We start from the raw sequence: 17,925 nt of genomic DNA, 5'->3' as shown, positions 1-17,925 counted from the left end.
GTAGACCAATTACTTTTTAATGTGTAGCTGAGACACACGCAACTAAAAGCATGACTCATAAATGCAGAAAATGCATGCACCATGACTGAGAATAAGTGATTTTATGACTTGGCCAGTGAAAAAGGTCATTGTCCTTTCTATCTGATGACTTTAATGGATGCTTCAGAGAAGTGTCTTACCAAACAGTAGCAATATTGTAAAGGCAAAACTCATAAGAGAATGGACAAGAATATGTGGAAAATTAATTGAACGGTGAAATACTAAAGTAATTATTAATAAACTGGATGAATTATATGAGTAAAGAAACTCAGATTGGATTTGTAATTTTGACTGCATTTCATGTTATGTGACTCTGGAAGAGCGAGACTGCAATTTGATATTATGGTGGTGTAAATAATAATAAAATAAAGATTTTGGGGCAAGAGGTTTTATTATTATATATTTTTTAGAAAGAACTGGTATTTAAAAGATAACTAGTTTTGAATTAGATTTTTTTTTATTGTGGTAATATCCCTGTGAACAAAAGGGTGTGGCACATTTCAAGTTCATCTTATGTAGTGAGTTTTACGGGTTACCCATGTGCAAACTCTTTGCAGTATTCTCCTGAGTAAAATAATGAGTGAATGGGGTGAGAGAAGGCGATATAAAGGGCCAGAAGCCTGAGAGCGGTGCACACTAAAAGTATCTATTCTTAGAAAGTTGAAAACATTGCATAGATTAATGGTTTAAGGGGCCCAATCCAAGGAAAATGGCCCCTTTGAAAAGTAGGTCCCACTGTTAGAACATGAAAGCAAGTGCCAGCTGCTATACCTGCAGTTTCAATCCAGCAAACATGTTTAGATGCAGAAAATTAGGGACACATGTATAATAAATAGAAGCATCTGAGGACATTATGACTGTGACTGACTATAGATACATATATTGTTATTTCTATATAGCCTGCTCCAATGAAATCTCTTGTTTTATTGTCACAATTTTACATCAGCTAATCACATTTGTGTAGGCTACCAAGGGTGTTTTTGACCTATTTCAGATGTTTTGGAATGCTGGAGAACAGTTGGAGGTCTTTACTCTATATAAATGTTACAGAAATTAGACCCTTTTAGAATCTGGAGAATTAGACCTATATATGCAACATAGACAGTATTTAGCCAACCAGTAATTGTGTTAAGCAATTGCAACAGTGGGGTGAAAAGTTTAAATTGTAAGCCTAAATAAGTTTTGCTGTTTGAAAATATATAGACCAGGGTATAGGCTACATGACTACAAATCAATTAGATCTCTAACGGCCCCGACAGGTTATAAAGCGTTGTTAGATTACATGTATTTAATACTACAATTTCCCTATAGGCCATATTCATAAGTCTACCTGTTTTAGATGACTAGGCCTGCTGGGCATTTAAAAGTCTAGCAGACCGTACAAAGCAGCTTACAGCTTCTTTTAGCCCAGCCGGGACAGTGCGGTCCACACAGGGGATTTTTTTTTAGATCCTGCCCCTTTTCCCGATCATAATTAGGCCACCCACATTTACAGACATGTGATCGTGAGCGTGTGCCTACTGTGCAAGTTTGGAGCGTTCCTCTCACATTAAATCAGGAGAAGGGTCCGTGTAGGCATGGCTTTTCACACTGTAGCCCTTTACGTAACAGATGGGAGCAAAAACAAAAAAGTTGGGCTATATAAATATCAAACTGTTCCTTTATGCTAAACTGGCACTTACTTTTGTTAGTCATAACAGACAACATACGAACTCTGCTTATCTGTATTTCCGTGCGTTCTGCTTTGGTTATGTAATTTTTTAGATGTTTCATGTTTCATGTTGCGTGTTAAGAATCTGTCTTCCACGGTCGGGTCTATATAAGTGGGTGTGTCAACCAGGAGAAAACAGCTGATTGGTCGCTCTATGGAGAGTTTGATTGACGGAGGCTATAGCCAATGAACTGTGGAGCTTTGACTTGCCCCTTGTTGGACATGCAGGCGACGTCCAAGGCAGCGTCTGTTCGGGACAGCGAGACGTGCCTTTTTCACGGTGAAGGATTTTGTCTTTTTTGTGTGTTAAAAACGGATGTATACACTAGAGGAAGATTTTTATTAACACGGATCGGTAACGGATCTTAAGAAAGTTGAAACTCGCTTGTTTGATTGCTTATTCCCGAAGTTTGGAGCAATTATACCGGAGGAGGGCTAGCCTGTGGATTCATGCAGAACTGGTATGCAATCGTCTTGCTATCCCAAACGAATGTGGCTAACACACGCAACCACAAGCGTGCACTGGGAAAAGTAAAGATTAAATTAAAACTTTTGTATTTGTATATTTCACAGTATTTCATCTTGTGACTCGTTAGCTTACTTTTTAGTGTCCCGTTTCTTTATCATCATCATCATTATTATTATTATTATTGCATCGGTTTTGTTGTGCTTAATTTCCACCGTTTAATGTTTTAACATGATTTATAACATTCAACATTATGCCGATTTTTGTTATTAGCGGACAACCTCTTGCGGCTGTTCACATGCTAATAGAAATACGCACTTCAGTCTACGGGATCTGCCGTAGGCACAGTGACCAAAGTTCTTTCGTTTAAGTTTTTTATGTCAAGTTTTGGCATCGCTTTTATGCAAACGTCAAATCACGCTATAAGAAACAGCTCTGTACCATGGATCTATAATAATCATCTTATTATTCGTCCATGCTCTGTACGCTGCCAAATTAATGCTAATGTTAGCAACCATAAGCTGCCCAAGAGTCTTGAGAGGGCAGAGCGAGGCGTACCATGTGATGGCTGGAACTATTCAGCAGCTCTAAATTATACTTACTAACAAGTTACGTATAACATTATTCACTTTGCAAGTGCTACTGCGTGGACATAAAGGCAACATGCCTTCAAACTATTACTTTTGTTAGTAAATTTGTAAAGACTGTAAGCCTGCAGACCTTTTTTTAAATTTGTATTAAGAGTAAAATGTGCTTTCTTTACTAATTCATCCATAGCCACTACTCTCATTCAGAAAATGTATGTGATTGTTCAAGTAACCACAAATACCTCTTGTGTTCCAGTGAATTTTGGAAATATTACCGTTGAAGGCCTTTCACTGATGGGTGCATATAGAAGGCCAACTCTCCAAGAAACCACAAAATCATCCCCAGAGAACAGGAACATTGATAGACTGAAGACTAGCTAGACATCTGCATCTGAAAACACTAGTGCCATATTGAACTTTGATGCATATGGAATTACTGTGTTGTTATTATTGAAGTAACAATTAGAAAGACATCAGTATGAGTGCAGAAGGATACCAGTACAGAGCGCTACATGATTACAAGAAGGAGAGGGGTGAGGACATGGACCTTCATGTGGGGGATATTTTGTTAGTAAGTAAAGGAGCGCTGGTGGCTCTTGGGTACACTGATGGACTGGAGCAGAGGCCAGAGGACATTGGGTGGTTGCCAGGATTCAACGAGACCACTCAAGAAAAAGGAGACTTCCCTGGGACATACGTAGAGTACATTGGGAAGAAATGGATCGCACCGCCTACACCCAAACCCCGCCCTGTCAGACCGTTACCTGTAGCTCCTGGAGCAGCTGAAGACTCCGACTCAGAACCAGGTGATTGTAACTTATTAATATTTTGGTATTTTCCTCCTTATGTCTTCTTTTTACATGTGTCATACATCACTCCTAAGTCAAGTGACAAAACATTGAGTAATTTAAATTATGCTGTTAGAGGCTAACCTGTGTCTAGTTGTCTACTGGTGTGTGAACCGTATGATTAAAAGCTGTGTTCACACTTGTCGTTGTTCAGTCCTGGTTTGAAGTCAGTTTAGTCCTGACCATGTGTAAGTTAGTTTAGCTAGCAATTATTCAAAAAGTCCAGATTGAGTACACCCTGAGAGATATTCTGCTGAAGTCACTTTCAGTATTTGACTCACTGGAAATGAGGGGGGTGCAGGCACCGAGGTCTCCCAGTGGACTATAGAAATATTACAGTTTGCACAAGCCATATGGTTGTTTAGGATATTATTTTTTGTTAAAGTTGGGCACATAGAGAGAATGTAATTCCAGTGTCAAGTCTTGGGGAAAGATACCTTTCTGATTTTGGCTTAGTTGTGTCCAGTTAATCCCAGTTTAAAGTTTCATTTACCACAACTCTTTATGACAGAAGCCAGGTGAAAGACACAGTAGCATATGCACATAACGTGTGTTCACCGTTTATAGAGAGGCTGTAGTTGGCAGGTTTCTAGTTTTTGCCCTTTTGTGGTGTGTGATTGTGAAATTCTTTTCTGTGGTTTGTTGTCCGGGGAAAGCTTGCTCAGACTGCTCTGACTGAAGGGGCATGTGAATGGCTGCGTCGTGGTTGAGTGGCAGCTCTGAGCCTGGAGCCAGTGTGAACGCAGCCCCAGCAGAAGAATGCTGCATGTGTGCCGCTCTGAGAGGCACTCACAGGGGGACACACGGGGGCCTCTGAGGCTGTGGGACAGCACAGTGTGAGGAACAGTGTGCAGGCAGGACTATCTCAACTGGAGCTCAGGCTTTTGAAAGGCAGGGCCATGGGTGCTCCCACTGTGTTTGTGATTTATTAGGCACTACCAAGGGATCTCACTCCCTTCCTCCACTCCACAGCTCTCTCCCTCCTCCTGCACTGTTTGGATAGTTTCTACAGTCAGCTCTGGTGGGGGAGAGCATGGGGCCTCTGCTCAGCCACAGGGGTGTACATGAGTGCAGCAGATGTGGAGAGGCCGGGCTGCAACAGCCCGCCTCATTCCAACAAGCCTTTTTTAAACTTCTGTTCTGCACCTCCCTGTTCACAAAGAATTCATGCATAAAGACCCAGAGCACTATGGAAACTTGAGAAGGATAAAATCATTGAAAACAGTCTTGCACTTCTTTGTGATTTAGTTTAATTTAACCCTTTTTTTTTAGCATTCATCCTGTAACTCTTCACTGTTAACTTTCCTGAATGCCTGGAGTGTTTGGAGTATAACTGCCTTTTATCATCCAACAGTCAGACTGTGAACATTCTTTCAAATGTAGATAAAGTGTTGCTGCGCATGCTCCTTCAGAGGTTACTCTACGAGCTCAGTCTTGTTGAAGGAAATATTTGATGCCAGCACACCCTTGTCTTCTTTTGCCTATTAGTTTTTTTCTATTGCCTCAAACTTCACATTATCCAAATATTGATAAGATATGGAAACAATATGTTGTTCCTATTCCTCTGCCCACATCACCTGGGCATTGCATAGAAACTGTGTGGGATTTAACATGATATGTTTGTATAAAACCCAGTAATGTTTTGTGTGTCTGATTCTCTGCTTAAAAAAGTAAGAGGCTACACACTGCAGGTAGTATTGGAGTGAGTGCTGTGTGGAGTTTGAGATAAACTGTGCTTTCCTTCAGTGGGCCTCATTGGCTCCAAATGCTCCTTTAGCTCCAACTCTTGGTTCATGTGATAGACATTTCTCATGTAACTAGCCTAGATCTTTGTCCAATTCCAGATCAACCTATAGCATTAGTTGGGTATATACAGTTGGAGTGTTTGTTCCTTAGCGTTTTCTACAATACTCATTTTGTTCATTTTCATTGTTTGTTTATTTATAACAATTAGTTAGACTGACTGCATCATGTTTTTCATTAAACAATTAGAATGCTATGGTCACTTACTGAATAAAAGTAATTTAACTGTGACTGTAACTGTAGTTTGCTCATATTACTAGTATTAGTATCTTGCTTGATTTGATTGTAAAATAAAACTCGTATCCACCAGATGAAAAAAGTTTTATAAAATCCTGCACACTTGTAATTCACAAGATTGGGAAATGTGTAGTGTCTCATTTAAATCTTCTTTACTGCTGCTGCTACTACTAATAGCTTGTCTGCAAGCCGGATTAAGAGAGAGAGGCTGAGGCAGACTGAGACTTTGACAAAAAGCAAGAGATGAGGTCAGTAAAAACCTCCAGTGCTGGCCTGCTAGAGCTTTTTCAAATAGTGTGTTTTTAAAGAGCCGGTGTCCTAAAACATCGGCTCCTTTGCAAAGCTGTGTTGTTGGTGTGGCATTATGTAAATCTTTGGGAGAAAAGAACACATAATAGAAACCATGTTCATTTTGTATGTTCAAGCACTGCTGCACCTTATGAAAATAGTGCCTATCTTTTTATTTATCTGTCTGTGTTTAAAATTGAGCGGTTACCAGTTTCAGTATGAACTGAGGATAATACCAAGTTTCAGTTGGCTTGCTCATGTGGCCCACAGCCAAATTTGTCAATGATGACTATTTGACTATTTACAAATAATTTTCACATACAGCCTCCTATAGCTTCATTGAGCTTCTATTCGCAGTTTAACTGTCTAGTCTGTTTGACCAATCTCAAGCACTGAGTACAAACTGGGAATGTCACACTTTATATTGGCTTGATATACCTGAATTTTTAAGATACAATCTATGAAAAATTCCCATTATCAGATATTTATATTGGTACCAATATATTGACTATGCTTAATTTGAATTCTCAAATAATTTCTATTATTATCTATGACTATCATTGTTTCTATAACCAATCATATAGAAATGGTAAGTGAAGACCATTCAAAGTCAGATCAGTTTCTTACTGCCCACATAAATGACACTGATGTCCTAAGGAACCTCAGCGGCCTTTAATTCATCTCTTGTGTAACTACAGAAACCTCAGCTGAACTGCCAGGCCTCTCTCTGCTCACTACAGGGTTAATTGGCAGGCTGTAGCAACAGCGTCCTGATTGGCTGTCATTCAGCATTTGCAGTACATCTTCTATCCTGCAGGGGGAGATGTTGCCTTCACATGAGCTCTCTTATGCTTACTGTTCTTATTGTCTGAAACTGACCTACTTCCCTACACATGACTTTTTAAAACATTTCTTAATATATCCTGTAAATCTATGATTACCATGCCACTGTAATATGTGTAGTAATTGGCAATGTATTTTTTATAACTTTTTTTATTTGCTTGCTAAGCTCCTCTCAAATAAGTTGGTATGGCTCAAGGTAAAAGTGCCTCCTGTACATCTGTTACTTGTGTGTGCTGGTGCCCTGGCCAGTCCTGCTGTGGTGTGACACAGGCTCAGACTCGGTGTGAGCAGCAGCTGTATATCTCTAACTTAACTAGTCTGATTGACTAGTGGACACAGTGCACCCCTTGCTCCATCATGGGCTAATGCATCCGGGCATGAGAGAAGCAAGAAGCATCAGAAAAAGACCAAAAAATCATGTAGGAACTTGCTTATTGTTTGATCCTCTGCCAGGGCGTTTAAAACTCCCTCAAATAGATTGAAACATTTCTACCATACTTTGTCTGCTACTTGATCCAATTCCATTGGCGCCAAACTATCCTGCCGTTGACAGTACTAAGAAGCAACTGTATCACTGCTGTCTGTTGTCACTCACAGGGGTAAATAAACACAGGGGGCTGCATGCTTCTTCTCTTTTTAGTCACTGTTACTAAGGAAATGTGGCAATACGCATGGCTTTATATTGTTCATAACAATAATGTTAATAGATGAGATTCATCCTAACATGGCACATTTTCAGTTTTCAGTGAAGATAATTAGAGACAATGCAATATTTTGTCAGAAAAGTGTTTTTTCCGTGACTAAAGCATTTTACAGAATACCTACACATGCTGTAAGATAATCTAGTATGATTTACCCTTGATTTACCCTGAATATGATCATTGCCTTTTGCGTGCATTGGACCCCTGACCATGAGGTTCTCAGAAACAAGTAGCATATCTGGGCACAGAAAGGTTATACTGGGGCTGTGCAATGGAAGCTCCACATGTCTCCCTCTCTATTTAAGGACCACTGGCCTTCCATCTCTCACTTCTCAGAACCCCCTGCTGCCTGCCCCTCCACAGCCAAGTAGTTCCTGTGATATCTTCCAGATGACTCGTTGTCCCACATGCAGTCTTGTGTGTTGGCGTGTGAGGAGGATTCTTCTAGCCATCCGCTCTAGTCAAAAAGGCTCTAGATTAGCAAGTCATGATTTTGATTTATAGAATGCATCTTGAAAGTCACTCTGAATAAATTGAAATTAACTTCATTTTGAAAAAAAAAAGGTTACAAGAAAGCTCCCATTTATAATTTCTGAGGATTTTGTGCACTTAGCTGAACAGGCCCGTCTTTCAGAACATATCCTTTTCAAAATACACCTTTGCAAATCCAAATAAAATCCTGTCCAAGTCCTTGATCTTTTCATGTCTACACCTGGGGACAAAGTTCTGAAGAAAAAGTAAGTTAGACCTGTGGCCTGGCTTAACTCATATCACAGTCTGTTTACCCAGGCTTTCAACCTCCACTGCCAACCTCTGGTCTTCAGTTAGCCCGCTGTAATGACCACTTGTGTTTGAAGTTTAACTTGTAATTCTGTGCTAGTCAGGTTCGGAGAACATGCTTAGCTTACTGCAGCTTTGCCATTTAATGTTCTTACAGTCATCATTCTTCCATTATCAAAAATGATGATGATTTAGATTTAAACCTGATGTGTCCCAGTGATGTAGTGGTTAAGTTGCAGCAGCTTGCCTGCGTTGTGAGACTGAATCCAAGATCCTACAAATGTTGCAGCCTTTCGAGGGATTAGGTCTCTTGTTGAGCCTGATTACTTCTGTTGTGTATATTGTATTTATTTGATTTATTTATATATATAAAAAAAGGACAGTGCAAAGATTGCATTTGAAAACAATATTTTATCTAAGGTAGCAATGCCACCTTAAAAGCACAACTATCCAATTCATAATTTTCATTTTAAAATATTTTGTCTTTGACTTGTTCTTGACTACTGAAGTCAGTGCTTATTCCCTTTTTACCAAATTTAGGATCCCAGGGAAGTAGTGTGTTTTGATTTCTTGTACTAAGCTGAATGTTCACCTGAATGAATATAAATATTGGCAAATGATTCATGGTTTTGATCCTATTCCCCAGGTTTATGTCTCCTGGACCTGACTGAACAGTTCACTGTACCGGAGACAGCGCCCCCCCTGCTAGTACAGCTGATTCAGGCTATCGAGAAAAACGGTATGTTTCACTCTTAAACTGGCCTCATTTCTGTTACACATATATTTATATTTCAAATTTCTTTGTGCAGGTCTGGAGAATCCAACACTTTATCGAACGTTTACAGCAGGAGGCGGTGCTGAAATTCGACAGTATTATGACTGTGGTAAGGATCCTAAATGTAGTAGTATTTTATATAAAAGCTGTGTGTACAAATAATGAAATGAAAATATACATTTCAGACCCTTCTTCTATGGACGTGGATCAACTTGAACTTCCTGTCCTTTGTGACAGTCTGCGAAGGTACTTGCAGGATCTGCCCCAGCCTATTATCCCAACTGCATTATACACTCAAATAGTCCACACAGCCAAAGGTGAGAGCCAATGTTGTTACTCTGTTTGAAATATGACTGTTTACTCCACTGAAGCAGAGCGCTGACGTAAATCTCCGCTGCACTACTAATTGAACATTCAGTTCCTCGTCAGTAACTCTTGTTCCAAAAGCTTTTTATAGTTCTTCTTCTGTGCATCTCAGAGCAATGTTACATTTACCCAACTTTTTGAGTGCAAGCAGTAACCAAATTCTCACACCACACTCTGCTCAGTCGTGCTGCATTCTCTTGCTGTCACAGGGCCAGAAACAGGATATCTGTGGTTAATAGGAACTAAAACAAGCCTGAAAGTTTATCTGTACAATCTGTGAGCAGCCAATCACCTGCTAGTGTACCTTACGCTCATTGTCAACCGCACAGTGTCTCTGCGGCTTGTAACCGACTGCACATGACACTTTTTTCCATCGCCTCTTTGTTTGAGAGAACATCCTCTGCTTCAGTGTTCTTTGGTTGGTTTTGTGAACAAAGGCTTAAACTTGCTTTCTGGTTGTACAGAAGTAGCAGGCCCAGAGGAGTGTGGCCAGCTGCTGCGTCATATCTTCAGCTCTCCGGGTGTGCCTCCACAGTACTGGCTCACCCTCCAGTGTCTGCTCAGGCACTTCAGCCGTGTGTGTCAGAACGGCTCCAAGAACCTGCTGTCTGCACGGGCCCTGGGTGAGATCTTCAGCCCGGTTCTTTTCAGACAACAAAGCTCGAGGTGAGAGCAGAGCACAGCCCTCACTCACACTGCAGTCTGCGTCAAAGATAGAGCAGGCCATAGACAGGCTCAAGTGTGCCTACTCAGACATATAATACTGTGGCACCCAGACACAGGCTCACAGCACACACATGCATGCACGTTAACAGCAAAGCATCGTTTCTCTGCACTATCTGCCCTAAATACATTCAACCTTTCTGCCGACAGCTGTGAACCCAGCTCGGATACCCACGTCAGGATCATTGAAGTTTTGGTGGCCAGTGAATGGGCAGACAGCAATGCAGCACCAGGTAACAACATCTTTACAATGGACTATTCAAACCTTTTCCCAATGTCATATACATTTAATTCAATATCAGTGCAAAGTAGGGTTGTTATCATGTTCCTGTTTCAAACATATTTTCTGCACTATTACTCTGGAAAAAACCCATACTCAAGACGAATGTGAAACCGTAGTGAAACCTTGTTATTGATGTAGTTCTGTATAGTGTGTATTAGTATTAGCTCAGATAATGAATTGCACGATACAGACTCAAATATGTTTAACTTCATCTCTTTGCACGGCCACAATCCACATATTTATATTACTTTTGTCTTGGTGGTAGTTTGTATTTGGCAGAATCTCTTTTGACAACCCTAGTGCAGTGTGTTGTACAAACTCAACAGTTATGTGGAAGACATGAACAGTAACAGACAAACTAAATCTTGTTCTATAATGACAACTGTTGTAGACCATTGCAGTCTTGTACGTGGCTTCATTATGTTTTTACAGCTCTAGTTAAAAGCACTGTTGTTGGCTGCCACAGAGGCCCATCTCTGGCCCAGGCTGTTTAAACATTTTATTACCTGTTAGGGCTATTTATAATGTCGTGAGCTTGAGCAAGTCTCGGCTGTCAGTAATTTGCACCTGCAGGAGTAGTTTCACTCTGGCCTGGGTGGGAGAGCAGTGAATAGACAGACTGAAAGGAAAAGTTGGTGGCTTACACATTTTGACAAAACCTCATTGATACAAATAAATATTTTTGTTTTTGTTGATTTGGAAGTTTATATTGTTCTTATCCAGTGCTTTGGTGTCATAGTTTTCAAATATAATCTGGGCCCGCACAGTGATAATTTTCCAGTTCTTTGTAAAGACATGTACATTCTGTCTGTAGATTTCTGTGAATGGCTGGTGTGTGCATGTGCACTGTGGCCTACTCCTGGTGACTGCGTGCCTATTTTAAGTAAGCGACAAAAGGCCCAGTTAGATTTGGTTGGTTGGAAAGTTGACGTGCTCCACAGAGCTCCTCTTGTTAAACTGAGGCCTGCTCCCTGGCTCACTGCTTTACTCTGGCTCTCCAAATGTTCTCCTTGCCTCAAAGTGCCGAGCTCAGCAAATATTTGAAACTTTGCAAGTTAATCATAAGTTGAAACACCCTTTGACTCCTCCTTTACAAACACTGAGGGAGAGAGAAGGGAAGGGGGAGTGACCAACACCCGTATGTGGCGTGAGGCTGTGCTTCGAGCTAGTGCTAATCATTAACCTTGTGCCTGCACAGCAGCAGCAGGCCGCAGCAGGGCAGAGTCAGCAACAGGCAAGTGTGCTCAAGGCAGGAACCCAGTACTCGCACCTGACCTTACTTTGTACGGATTACCTGGATTTTAATAGAACTGTTTTGAGAGAGGCCTTCTACACGTTTTGGCCTTTTGGTAGAATACATTTCTATGCAGTCGTTTGAACCAAATGTGGTGGACACAGTTAAACTACTTGGAATGACAACAAAATATGCATAACCTCTACCGTAAGTGTATTATCTCTTATTTATATTTTTATTTAGTGAAAGAACTGCGTGGCACAAAGTAACTGTACAGAGGGTTGGTGGTAGGTACTTTAGCTATAGTTTAACATTTCTGTCTTGTCACTCGTCTCAGGCAACTATGTGCCTCTTGTTATTTCGGATGATATGAGCAGGTTGCCTCACTACAGTCCATGCTCATTGGCATCTTATAGTGCTGCATGTGCATGTATAGATGTGCATGTATAAGACAGTGTCTGAATTTAATGTGGGAAAATAACAAAGGAAACGTTTAGAACTTAGATTGTTCTAACTGTTGAGTTTTGGCAATTTATTACATGCAGGTGCTTTTAAAAGTGTAGGGCTCACCTTAAGGACACTGTGAAACAGGACACTGTTCCACTTAATCTTTGTACATTACTGAGAACTACATCTATTTTAATAGCTCTGAGGAAATCGAGCTGTAGTGCAGTGAGCCCAGTGTCACTGTGGGATTACAGGCGTATTTTGGTGCCATTGACCGGCCCTGGCTTTGTCATTTGGCTGCCTACGTGCTGCAGCAGCAGAGCTGGCTTTGTCTCAAGTGCCAGCAAAGGGGCGGACTATAGCTCGGCATGACACACACGTGGGGGTGGGGCCAAACAGGCTGCAGGAGAGTCTGAGAGGGAGGGAATGATGACGCTGGAAAAGCATGGACCAGGCTGCGGCTGCTTGGCTCCTCCTGCTAACCCACAGATCCTACTCATGGAGGCACTAGGACATACGGCTACAGTCATGGAGGATTTTTATTCTCTTTAGGCTGTTTCACTACAGCTTGCTGCAGCTCTGAGGAGACAAGCAGTTCTGAGCTGACAGGCTTTTATATGATCTCATTGCTGTAAGAGTAAGAAAGATGCTGGAATGGTGGAGGACATACCCCCAATGTGATTGGCTGTGGTAAGTGATGTAACATGTTACTGAGCAGGCTACCTCTGATGCAGATTTGGCTGGATAAAACTCATATTTGTACTTTAACAGAGTGGAAAATAGGCACATTGTTTTTGTGTAGCTCTGGGGACTTTGTCCAGTGTCTAGCTTGTAAAATGATGTAGCTCTGTGTTTAAATTTTGATCTTGTTAGCAGGCAAAGTGTCATTCATTTAAACAAAAGAAGTTGTTTTGTGAGCTTGATATGTGCTTGTAGCCTGTGTAGGAGTGTGCTAAGAGCTCTGAATGGGCAGTCCTGCGTGGTTCATTGCAGCAGGAAGGGTGTTAATGCAGAGGGACTGAACAAAGACAGTGCAGATTTGTGAGTTAAAAATAGCCACTTGCCTTGGTTCAGCTACAGCTATGCTTCACTCTTGGGCAGCCACTGCACGTTTTGACATGTGTGGATGTCTAAGTGTAATAACCTATTACTTTTTTAAATATAGTAAAAATAAGCCTTTTGATTCTACTTAATCACTTTTTGTGCTTGGATGTTTGAATGAGATCTGTATTGTTGTTTTAAAAGTCACTTTTGTGATTGTCCCACACAAATGACACATACATTATACATTTACTTTTTGGAGTTAATCTAGAAAAGTGTTCTCATTAGTTGACTTTATTCACAATTTCCCAGCACACTGCTCTCTAGTTTAATCAATAAAAAGCACACACACTTGTCACATTGGTTGTCTCTTGATACAAAGTGTTCCTTGGTTAAAACCGTTTGAAATCTGCTTTTGCATTGAGGGTACTTTTATGTTGCAGCTCTACCTCCAAAGCCACTCAAGCCTCCACCTGTGACTAACAACGGTATGAACAATAACATGGCTCTTCAAGACGCCGAGTGGTACTGGGGCGACATCTCTAGGGAAGAGGTGAATGAGAAACTTAGGGACACCGCAGACGGTACTTTTCTGGTGCGAGATGCCTCTACCAAAATGCACGGAGACTACACTCTGACATTAAGGTCAGCTCTATACAAATAAAGTGGATCAAAAGCAAATTTTCTCCTTGTTTATACTTTTTTTAAAATTTGGTTACAGGAAAGGGGGCAACAATAAACTCATAAAGATATTTCATCGAGATGGAAAGTACGGCTTCTCCGATCCACTAACGTTTAGCTCAGTTGTTGAACTCATCAACCACTACCGCACGGAGTCCCTGGCTCAATACAACCCAAAACTAGACGTCAAACTGTTGTACCCTGTATCTAAACATCAACAGGTAAACTGTTCACTATTGTAAGATGGACCAACCGTTGTGCATGTCTTAAAGATTAACAAGTTATGATTGTTTCTCCAGGATCAAGTAGTGAAAGAGGACAACATTGAAGCAGTAGGTAGAAAGCTGTGCGAGTACCATCAGCAGTACCAGGAAAAGAACAAGGAGTATGATTGTCTCTATGAAGAATACACAAGAACATCACAAGTGAGTGCTCATCCATACATCACATTTTAATTAACTTTCTTTTACACATTCTTATGAGATGTTTCTGTTTCTAGGAAATTCAAATGAAACGCACAGCGATAGAAGCATTTAATGAAACTATTAAGATCTTCGAAGAGCAATGCCAAACACAAGAGCGGTACAGCAAAGAGTATATTGAGAAGTTTAGAAGAGAAGGGAATGACAAAGAGATTCAAAGGTACGTATTATGTTTTTCAGAATGCAGAGTTACACAGTTGACTGAATAAACAATAATGAATTGGTTTTCATTTTAGAATCATGGGGAACTATGAGAAATTGAAATCTCGGATAAGTGAAATTGTGGACAGTAAGCGGCGCCTGGAGGAGGATCTGAAGAAGCAGACTGCAGACTACAGAGAGATTGACAAGAGAATGAACAGCATCAAGCCTGATCTCATTCAACTACGCAAGACCAGAGACCAATATCTAATGTATGTTTATCACTTTTGCCTGCATGCTCCTCTCTTGAGAATATTAAAGCGTGTCTAACCTGGATTCTCTCTGTTCTGTTTTTTAGGTGGTTGACCCAGAAAGGAGTAAGACAGAAAAAGCTCAACGAGTGGCTGGGAATCAAGAACGAGAACACAGAAGAGTGAGTTTCCTTTTGATCCTGTAGTAAGGTAAATGTTGTGTAATTGTATTAACGTCCATTTGTTTTCAGTCAATATTCTATGGTAGAGGACGATGAAGACCTGCCTCATCACGACGAGCGTTCCTGGAAGCTAGGCAACATAAACAGACTCCAGGCTGAGGCGCTGCTGCAGGGCAAGAGAGACGGTACATTCCTGGTTCGGGACAGCAGTAAGGCTGGATGCTACGCCTGCAGTGTTGTGTACGTATCACAATAAGATTAAGTGTTGAATCATTGAAGGGACATGGGGGACGAGACCTGTGGTTGATCCTATTGTTACTTGTATTTGCAGCGTGGATGGTGAGGCCAAGCACTGCGTCATCAACAAAACACCATCAGGTTATGGCTTCGCAGAACCCTACAACCTATACAGCTCTTTGAAAGAACTTGTACTTCACTACCAGCATACATCCTTGGTCCAGCACAATGACTCTCTAAATGTGACGTTAGCATACCCAGTGTATGCTCAGCAGAGACGGTGAGGAGCGCACCAGTCTGTAGACACAAGGACAGGCCTCAAGGCAGTTTACACAAGCAAGACTCAGACTGGAGACAAGAAAGAAAACACATAAAAGCCTGGACCATTTCAGTGACTTAGGCTGACCACAAGCAGCTCTCTGAATGTACTTGTCCTCTGCCCTTTGTGGACGAACTAAGGACTGAGCTCTGCAGTGGAGAACATGTGAGGCCTTCTATTGGTGCTTGTTCCTCCCAAAGCTTTCCCAGCTGGAATGTCTGCACCGTTCACATGGATACGTCCCACTTGCCACCATTTGTTGTTCCACTTCGTTTCTTTCATGCTATGTTCGATTCTGAGCGAGGATTTCTGTGTGTAGATGCCTGCAAGTGTGTGACCAAAACTCATCAAATCAGGAAGCGTTGTGATGCTTGAGGATTTGTGTTAACTGTTAAAGAGCAGACCATGGATCAGCTAAAAATGTAGCAAAATGGCACTTTTAACTAAGTTTTTGTGACTTTTTTTGATGTCTGAAGGGGGAAACTCCTATAGGGACTTTTATGTGAAGTGCAGAGACAGACTCTGGCTTCTTAATGTTGAGCATTAGAAGTAAACTTGATCTCTACTGTTGGCAGGTGAAACTATGAATGGATTTTGTTATGTACATACACAGTGCAAAGTCATGAATCGAAGTGCACCATACCAAAAATCAGTTCCTGCTTAGAGTTTATATTCTGATCTGCTATGCAATTCTTTATTTTTAGATATATCTTTTCTGTTGCAACCCACAATATAAGCTTGTTTTATTGCTTAAAGTATTTTTCCGATGTAAAAATCCAAGAGGATATTTTGTGTCAAAATGCCAAGATACATACAGAGCAGATTTATGTTTTTTTAAGATTATAACAGAAACATACATTTTATTATAATGAAATTAACAACCGCTATATAGATTAAAAGATGACTATTTTCTATGTCTTTTTGCTTCAAAGTAATGCTGTTCTCAGGCAGAGCCTTGTGAATATCAAGCTGCTACATTCACAGTACTATTTCTTACAGAGTTAAACAACATGCAGTTTTGGATGTCAGTGAACTCAGAGAATGCTACAGTGGGATTTGCAACAAAAACGCTGCATATTTTCACCCCATATTACTCACAGTGAATACAACAGCATAGATTTATTTTGTTATAAAATATAAATAAATAAGTAAATAAATATGTATATGTTTTCACTTAACTCACAGCAGCCTGGTGTTTGCAACTGCTGTATGCTCATATTAAAAATCGTAGACATCATCCACTTAGTATTTTTCTGTATCAGAAAATCACTTTGTCTACACTGGTGGATCACCATATTTCAATTCTTTCATATTTCCAAAGGACAGCATTTGCCAGTGAAACCCTCAAATCCATCTCAGTGTTTTTAATTTAACCAAAAGTCCACAATTCAGGTACAGTTTCAGATATGACTGTTATACTTTTGACCACCCAATTGACCATTTTTGGTTGAAACAAGAGCCCATAACAGTACAAAATGGCTTCAGAAATATACACAGAAATGTGCTTTTTTTTCTCTTTGTTGTTACAATGTATTTTTGATTTATTCTCTTTTCACTGACATGTCAAATTTTAGTAATACTTAAGCCCAAATTAGTTTGTGGAACTTGTATTTCAACACGATACCAGTCCACACAAGTTGGGAAAGGTAACTATTGTCCACACTATACACAATTGTAAAACAAACAAAAGAAAAACAGCACTCTTCATTTTTCATTGAATTAGTTGCAGGCCTTTATAATTGACTAAGTGTAAAATGTAGATTTTAAAGTGAAATGCTATGTATTTTATTTGAACAAGGAAGACCCCTTATGGTACTTAATGTGTATTTCCTGCCAACTGATTTTGTTTTTCTTTCATGGTCAAATGGTTTTATTTTAGACACATCTTTCTCTGTTGGTGTCCCAGGCACAATTGGATTAAAATTTAACCGTGTTCTGGCCTTTTTCTTTAGTACTTAATGGGCTTTGTTAAAAGGAAATAAAATTGTTCTTTTTATTAAATTTGAGACTGGTTTTGATTTGTTTGCATATGTATGTTAGTTACTCCCTTTTCCTGATATAGTAATGGTGTATACTTGAAAGGACTTGGGAAAAATATTCACCTTTATGTAACATGTATGAAGGTAGGTAGGTACGGATGCCATTATTGCCATAGCAAAGGTCATACTGGTCAAGGTTCTCTTCTATTGGACACCAGAAAGGGCCTCTAGAGCTGCCCCTCTCTGAACCTGCTCTAATGCAGACTGGATAAACACATAATGCATAGGGTCAGATGATTATATTATGTGCTACACTTACATCTGCTGACTGTTGCTTTAATGGCACTGATTAATGGCAGTAATCTCTAGAAAACACTTTGAGGTTGGGATTTAAAACATCAGAGTTTAAATGAGGACACGTTATTAAGAACGCAATGCTTTTCCTATATAAATGGGAAAAAGAGCTGCTGTCTTTGTACAG

The 17,925-nt window shown here is 40.3% G+C and overlaps 1 protein-coding gene across 2 annotated transcripts; it reads left to right on the top strand.

The window, feature by feature from the left end:
* The first annotated feature begins 1,982 nt into the window (after positions 1–1,982).
* pik3r1 (phosphoinositide-3-kinase, regulatory subunit 1 (alpha)) lies at positions 1,983–17,471 on the top strand. Of its 2 annotated transcripts, XM_020921939.2 has the most exons (15): positions 1,983–2,211; positions 3,060–3,609; positions 8,950–9,042; positions 9,113–9,187; positions 9,264–9,395; positions 9,909–10,110; positions 10,318–10,400; positions 13,616–13,817; positions 13,894–14,074; positions 14,153–14,278; positions 14,353–14,495; positions 14,572–14,748; positions 14,835–14,909; positions 14,979–15,149; positions 15,241–17,471. In XM_020921939.2, the coding sequence occupies exons 2-15, from the start codon at positions 3,282–3,284 to the stop codon at positions 15,428–15,430; spliced, it is 2,178 nt and encodes a 725-aa protein (XP_020777598.1). In that variant the 5' UTR covers positions 1,983–2,211; positions 3,060–3,281; the 3' UTR covers positions 15,431–17,471. The 2 variants fall into 2 exon arrangements, with proteins under 2 accessions (XP_020777598.1, XP_055009410.1); XM_055153435.1 differs by lacking the exons at positions 1,983–2,211; positions 3,060–3,609; positions 8,950–9,042; ... (2 more) ...; positions 9,909–10,110; positions 10,318–10,400 and adding an exon at positions 10,443–11,891.
* The last annotated feature ends 454 nt before the right edge of the window (positions 17,472–17,925 follow it).

The sequence above is a fragment of the Boleophthalmus pectinirostris genome, unplaced genomic scaffold (genome assembly GCF_026225935.1).
Source record: "Boleophthalmus pectinirostris isolate CB_2022bp ecotype Guang Dong unplaced genomic scaffold, ASM2622593v1 HiC_scaffold_18, whole genome shotgun sequence".
Taxonomy (NCBI): Eukaryota; Metazoa; Chordata; class Actinopteri; order Gobiiformes; family Gobiidae; genus Boleophthalmus; species Boleophthalmus pectinirostris.
This window is presented reverse-complemented; position numbering and strand designations above follow the sequence as displayed.

What these genes read in the sequence shown, in the direction of transcription:
- pik3r1 (XM_020921939.2), top strand. Translation starts at nt 3,282, where the DNA reads ATGAGTGCAGAAGGATACCAGTACAGAGCGCTACATGATTACAAGAAG. An exon ending in AGACAGCAATGCAGCACCAG is followed by an intron (nt 10,401 to 13,615) that starts GTAACAACATCT and finishes TTTATGTTGCAG; the next exon opens with CTCTACCTCCAAAGCCACTC. An exon ending in AATGACAAAGAGATTCAAAG is followed by an intron (nt 14,496 to 14,571) that starts GTACGTATTATG and finishes TTTTCATTTTAG; the next exon opens with AATCATGGGGAACTATGAGA.